The sequence below is a fragment of the Gymnoscopelus braueri genome, assembly GCF_963280865.1.
Source record: "Gymnoscopelus braueri genome assembly, chromosome: 8".
Classification (NCBI taxonomy): domain Eukaryota; kingdom Metazoa; phylum Chordata; class Actinopteri; order Myctophiformes; family Myctophidae; genus Gymnoscopelus; species Gymnoscopelus braueri.
In genome coordinates, this window is record NC_137609.1 from 54710490 (window position 1) to 54717989 (window position 7500).

The 7500-nt window shown below is 42.6% G+C and overlaps 1 protein-coding gene across 4 annotated transcripts in view; it reads left to right on the top strand.

Annotated features, from left to right (window-relative positions):
- The first annotated feature begins 453 nt into the window (after positions 1–453).
- The window catches only part of ltbp3 (latent transforming growth factor beta binding protein 3), a 111875-nt gene continuing 104828 nt past the window's right edge, over positions 454–7500 (top strand). For 3 of the 4 annotated variants that reach the window (XM_080436434.1, XM_080436437.1, XM_080436435.1), the window contains exons 1-2: positions 454–1002; positions 3828–4056. In XM_080436434.1, coding sequence (XP_080292560.1) covers positions 871–1002; positions 3828–4056 — 361 coding nt within the window. In that variant the 5' untranslated portion in view covers positions 454–870. Of the gene's footprint in view, positions 1003–3168; positions 3184–3827; positions 4057–7500 lie in introns of all 4 variants that reach the window. The other variant, XM_080436436.1, reaches the window with a different exon arrangement.

Sequence of the window (7500 nt, forward strand, 5' to 3'; positions counted from 1 at the left end):
AGAGTTGTAATGTATCAGAGTGCAGTACCTCGCCTAACCCATAGTGTCACGTAGATGAAAGTTGGAAAAAAATATGGAAAATATGGCCAGGGATCCGATAAAAAGGCTTTTTATTGAACAATACGGAAGACACGGGTATTTCTGAAGGCCCGTAGATAAGTGTAACATCCGTGGCCATAAGATCAGCACTTTATATTTGAAACATGAACCTTTATGTAGATGTGCGGGCTGTAAATGGAGAAAGTGCAAACACCAGGTTGAAAGTTCATCCACGACGGTCACGATACGACAGTCGTGTTTTCAGGGCTTATAACAACACTCCTCCTCTCCTTGCGATCTCCTCTCTCCTCCCTTCTTTCCTAAACCTTAACCCAGATCTACACACACACACACACACACACACACACACACACACACACACACACACACACACACACACACTCCTCCTGGCTGCCCTGGAGGAACCAACCAACACACGAAAACCTCGATCTATACACAATCATCTGCTCACTGGAGTTTATTTTATTATTATAACATATTATAACAACATTATAACATGCCAAACTTTTTACTTCTGCGGATGGATCAGCGTTTTCACACGAGGGGAAAGTAAAGAAAAGGAAAAGTCTGGAAAGGAAAAGTTGGGAGCGTTTTTTTTCTTTTTCTTTTAGTGGATTTTTCTTTTCTATCTACTCCCACTTTTCTCTCTCTTTTTTCTTTCTCCCACACACACTGTATGACGAGGCAGAGGATAGAGGACTGAGATCACACTCTGAAGAAGTTTAAAGGGTTCGAGACTGGATTTAAACAAGAGACGCACTGATCAGGGTTTTGGTTGATTATTCTATTAACGGGTGTGGAGGACCGTGGATGTCCCGTCCAGCTGGTCCCGGACCACCAGCTCCTTGTGGTGATGCCAGGATGCGCACCAGGATGCGCACCACCATGCCCCCTGTGAATGTGATTAGCTGGCATCTGCTGCTCATCTGGCTCAGCCTGCAGGTAATACTGTGGACCAGGTGGTTTTCAACCTTTTTTTTTTCGCGTCAAGGACCCCCAAATTGACACATATTAGCCCACGGACCCCCCATTTGAAAAGATATGCCAGGGCAGGGACTCAACCATTTAGGTTTATTAATGGGGGTCCCAATCTACACTGTATCACCATCATCAGTGTTCATGTAACTCTGAGAGTGTACAAATGGAACCAAATGGATTTGTACACTCTCAGAGGTATACAGACATATATAAGGGGTCAATTTGGTTGCTAACAATTAATTTGGTTGGGGACCCCCTGGAACCCCGTCAAGGACCACTGGTGGTCCCCGGACCACTGGTTGAGAACCCCTGCTGTAGACTACAGGCTGCTGTCACGACGTCGATTAACGATTTAATGTAATTGTGTTTTTTTTATTGAACATTGGAACATAGCTGTAGGCTATACATAACTACTGTGTGTGTGTGTGTGTGTGTGTGTGTGTGTGTGTGTGTGTGTGTGTGTGTGTGTGTGTGTGTGTGTGTGTGTGTGTGCATATATGGCTTTTAGGCTTCCTAAACACAAAAGTTGCAGATCATATTAAATGACAAAATATAACACAGGAGAAATGACTGACATGTTTATTAACTTTATACTTTCAAAATAAATAAATTAATATAGACGATAAAAGCTCACAACACATCAAAGCTTTGTGAGCTTGTAGAACTGCTATTTCAGTTATCTTTTGAATATATATATATATGAAACACCTTCCATGTGACTATTATGCAAAAATGATCACGATTATCTCAAAGCAGTGTGATTATCTCAAATAATCGTGCTCATCGGACCTACCACCACCAGTACGGTGGTGGTAGGTCCGATGAGCGCGATTATTTGAGGAGTTTGCAGGAGGTTAGCCTGGTAAACCCCCCCCCCCCCCCCCCTCCGGAAATCTCATTTGTATTTGATTTCAGAAGTGAGTGTGGCCTGAGCGTTCACAGCATGAACTCTCCTATCAGCGTCCTCGCTCATTGTTCTGAGATTGACAGCGCACGTTGGCCAATCAGGTGGAACCCGAGTGGAGCCGAGTGCAGCCGAGCGAAAACGAACGGCCGCCATTAAAGACGGGGTGCCGTGATTTTCAATGATTTTTTCTCCCCCTAAAACATGATCATCAGGTATTATGGTTATGCTTGGAGGATTTTTTTGTGTACAGAAAGTGTTAAAATTATGTTTTTATGTGGACACGCCTCCAGTTCATTAAGTATACCTGGTTCTCACCTTAGCACCTCCCACCTGAACCAGTCCCTCCTCCTAAAAGACCACCCACCTGTCCTAGTCCCTCCTCCTCATGCCCACACCTGTTGTGTTATGATAATGAGGGGGAGGGTATATTTGTCATTAAAGCACTGTTTTTCTATTGGCACGTTTGACCCTCAAGATTTCATCCTCCAGGTAGAAACTCAAAATAGTCAGAGAAGACATAAAACACCATAAAAACACCACCAGGGGGGCTTAATGAAGTTCTATCAACCTCATAGACACATGAAAAACAGAAAAAGTGCAACACCACGGCACCACCTCTTTAACATTTTCTCCGCTCTATTTTCTAACTTCAAAACGCTCTCAAACTTCTTTTTTGTGGCACGGAATTTACTTTTAAGATATTTATTATATATATATATAGCATTTAGCTGTTTAACTTCATAAATGTGGTTATTGATCATGACAGAGCCTATTTAAAAAATAAAAATTCAGAGAACCGGCAGGGGCGGGCAATAATACCCATGTATCCGTATGAAGCAACCTATTTTGGGCATGGCCCGTTCAGATGTCCCCTTGCGTCACGTTGCTCTGTGGTGGTGGTGGAACGAACTGCTGATTGGCTGATGAAGGGGTTGTCAGTCAACTGTACTACTCCCGCCCAGCTCCCGCCCACAGCCAAACAGACAAACAGACTTTCGTGCCAGACTCACTGCTGACATCAAATACAAATGACATCTCCGGAGGGGGGGTTTACCAGGCTAGCAGGAGGTGGCCAGGTGTGTTAATTATGTAATAATATGTTGCAGGAGGTGGCCAGGTGTGTTAATTATGTAATTATGTTGCAGGAGGTGGCCAGGTGTGTTAATTATGTAATTATGTTGCAGGAGGTGGCCAGGTGTGTTAATTATGTAATTATGTTGCAGGAGGTGGCCAGGTGTGTTAATTATGTAATAATATGTTGCAGGAGGTGGCCAGGTGTGTTAATTATGTAATAATATGTTGCAGGAGGTGGCCAGGTGTGTTAATTATGTAATTATGTTGCAGGAGGTGGCCAGGTGTGTTAATTATGTAATTATGTTGCAGGAGGTGGCCAGGTGTGTTAATTATGTAATAATATGTTGCAGGAGGTGGCCAGGTGTGTTAATTATGTAATAACATGTTGCAGGAGGTGGCCAGGTGTGTTAATTATGTAATAATATGTTGCAGGAGGTGGCCAGGTGTGTTAATTATGTAATAATATGTTGCAGGAGGTGGCCAGGTGTGTTAATTATGTAATAATAGTGACTACTAATTGCAGGAGGTGGCCAGGTGTGTTAATTATGTAATTATGTTGCAGGAGGTGGCCAGGTGTGTTAATTATGTAATAATATGTTGCAGGAGGTGGCCAGGTGTGTTAATTACTGTATGTAATTATGTTGCAGGAGGTGGCCAGGTGTGTTAATTACTGTATGTAATTATGTTGCAGGAGGTGGCCAGGTGTGTTAATTATGTAATTATGTTGCAGGAGGTGGCCAGGTGTGTTAATTATGTAATTATGTTGCAGGATGTGGCCAGGTGTGTTAATTATGTAATTATGTTGCAGGAGGTGGCCAGGTGTGCGGCTCCGGAGCGCATGGTGTCCAGCATGGTGTCCAGCATGGTGTCCTCTTCCACCAGGGAGCGCTTCAAGGTGGTCATCGCTCCTCTCATCTGCAAGAGGATCTGCCTGAAGGGCCAGTGTCAGGACACCTGTGAGCAGGGCAACAACACCACGCTGATAGGGGAGAACGGACAGGCGGCCGACACGCTGACCGGCCCGGGCTTCAGAGTGGGTGAGTCCTCTCCTGAGCTATTATAGGTCACCAACAGGGTTGCCAGATCTGCTTATTATAAGTTACCCACAAGATTTTATTTTGAAAATAGCCGATCTACAAGCTCACAACGCGTCGCATCGCGACGCGTTGTGAGCTTGTAGATCTGCTATTTTCAAATAGCTGATGTATATGTTAAAGTGCTCATGTGGCCCATAGTTGCTTCTTTTGGGCTGGTTTTCCTAGACCTCGTTGCTTGTTTCTCTCACAGAATCTGGCAACACTACCCTTGCTCCAACCGATATGCCCATATATGGAGATCTCTGTATATGTCAGTCCTTGTCCCTTTATGCCCATATATGGAGATCCCTGATGTCAACAGTATAGGCCCATATATGGGCATGCCCACTTTTGTACCCATATATGGAAGCTGATTTGTTTGCACTTGATGCACCTAATGCCATGTTGTATTTGGATCTTGCGTAGCGATCTTGTTTGACACAAACACACGCTACGCGTGTGTTTGTGTCTGAATAAGGGGCACACCGCCATCCCGCTGATCCAAGCGAGAAAACGGTCTGAAACGGCCCTAAAGCCGTTATATGTTTTTTCATATAGGATGGCAACTCTGGGAGTGTACCAGTGGTGTAAAGTAACTAAGTACATTTACTCAAGTACTGTACTTAAGTACAATTTTTACTTTACTGGAGTATTTCCAATTGTCTATACTTTTGCTTCTACTCCACTACATCTCAGAGGCAAATATTGTACTTTTACTCCACTACAATTATTTGAAAACTTTAGTTACTAGTTACTTTGCAGATAAATTATTATAATATAAAACATACATTCACCACTTTGGCCATATTCTATACCTAGGCTATTTGAAAATAGCAGATCTACAAACTCACAACGAGTCGCATTGCGACGCATTGTGAGCTTGTAGATCGGCTATTTTCAAACATTTTAGTACTTTTACTTTTTGTACTTTAAGTACATTTTGATACCAATAAATGTGTACATTTACTCAAGTAAATTTTGCATTCCGGACTTTTACTTGTAACAGAGTACTTCTACATTGCAGTATTGATACTTTAACTTTTTTCCACCACTGGGAGTGTACAAAATGGAACCGGGTCCATTTGGTTCCATTTTGGACGCTCTCAGAGTTAAGCTGAAATCCGCGCAGGTTTCATGTCCTTACCCGGGATTTGAACCCTGCATGGAGTCCATATTCTACCGCTTTGTCAAGATGATAATCCCGTCGTTCCCAACACAGAGAGCTTTGTTTCTCAATGGAGAGAACCTCTAAAGATGTGCTACAGTATAGCTATATCGTATATTAATATACAATACCATAACAGATTGGTTAAAATAACTTGTTATTCGTTGAAATAAGTGTCGGACAGCAGCTTTAAAGCGCAATACTAACTCCTTCCGACATCCAAACTTTTCTTCTGGAAGGGAGGTGATTCTACACATTGACACCATACCGAGCTTCGAAAGGACTTTTCGTCGTAACCTGTGCACCTCTAGGTGTCCTGTATCTCCGGACTTATAGTTCGGGAAGCCTTTTCCGATTGTCTTTGGCAGTGGTGTAAAGTAACTTTTACTCAAGTACTGTAGTTAAGTACAATTTTGAGTTATTTTTTACTTTACTGGAGTGTTTCCCATTTTCTGTACTTTTACTTCTACTCCACTACATCTCAGAGGCAAATATTGTACTTTTACTCACACTACACACTACAATTATTTGAAAACTTTAGTTACTTTGCAGATATAAATTATTACATTATAAAACATACATTTACCCCTATTTTATACATGCTATTTGAAAATAGCCGATCTACAAGCTCACAACGCGGCGCATCGCGCCGCGTTGTGAGCTTGTAGATCTGTTATTGTCAAACATTTTAGTACTTTAACTTTTGGTACTTAACTCATTTAGACCTGGAACGCATCTGTGTCATTTTAGATTTCTTTGGCTATTCAAAATTAGCAGATATACAAGCTCATAGTGCCGCTCTATGAGCTTGTATATCTGCCCTCAGGTCTAAATGTATATTTTGAAGCCGATACTTTTGTACTTTTACTCAAGTAACATTTTGAACACAGGCCTTTTACTTCTAACAGAGTACTTTTACATTGCGGTATTGCTACTTTTTACTTACTGTCCTGTCTCTCTGAAGGAGTCGTTTGGGGAAGCCCTTTTCCTGATTGTCATTGGTACGACCCGGCCGGGGAATTGAACCCCATCCTCCCAGTCTCAGGGCGGTGACTCTAACCACAAGGCCACTGAGCTGCTTTCTGAGGACACAGTGGCCTGTATTTATTTACGTGGGGATGTTTAGTCACGGTAATAAAGTGTTAATCCCTGCAGCTCTGGTTGGGTGTTAACCTTAGATGTTCGGAGAGAGAGAGAGAGAGAGGTTAATGAAAAACACAGCAAACACGACTCTTTCTGCTCCTTCCTGCTCTTAATATTATAGTTTCATGGCTTGTTGGTTTATTAGATCAGTGGTTCCTCAAAGTGGGGTCGATCCAGGGACCCCCCGGGGTCCTTGAGGGGGTCGTAACCCCCCCCCCCCCCCCACACACACAGCAAAATGAGGAACAGTGTAACTTAATCATTTCACCGGCTAGAAGTGAAAGAGACTGTAGATTCTACAGTCTGTCATGGGGTTCACTTGAGCTTGCATGCGTGCATTACGCTCTCAAGAGTTCAGTTATTGTTAAACATCTGCATTACTTAATTTACAAGAAGTCTTTCATGATTAGAGAATGTAGAATAATTGTTATTTTGCCCGTTATCTCTCCTATTGGTACCAACATCAATACAGCATGGATGGAATTGTGGACAAAACCTCATCCAACGACAACAAGTGTTTGATCTGATGGGTCTGAGAGGCTACGTCTCATCAAACGGTGGTTCCGTGGCTCAAATGTCGAATAAATAATGGACCTTGATGTGAAAAGGGTTGAAAAACCACTGATTTTAGATGGTTCCTTATGGTTCCTTATGGTTCCTTATGGTTCCTGTATGTCCTCGTAGCTCCAGTCTCTCCACCACGTTGTCTCCCTGGCAGAGAGCTGCATGTATGTAGTGGGTCTTTCTGCTGGCTATTCTCTTTTTTTGGCTATTCAAAAAATAGCAGATCTACAAGCTCATAGCGCGCGTATGAGCTTGTAGATCTGCTATTTATTTTTTTTAATCATGAAAATTTGTGCAATTTTTTTTTTAAACGAACATTTGTAACTCAAATCTTTGTTTCTGGGGGGTCCCTGGAACAACACATTTTGAGATGGGGGTCCGCGGCCAAATACATACCTAAAAATGCTTTCTAAATCCTAACAGTATGTTGCTATATCAGTGGTGCTCCAACTTTTGATGATATGATATGCATTTGGCCACGGACCCCCATCTCAAAATATGTCGTTCCATGGACCCCCCCCCAGAAGCAAATG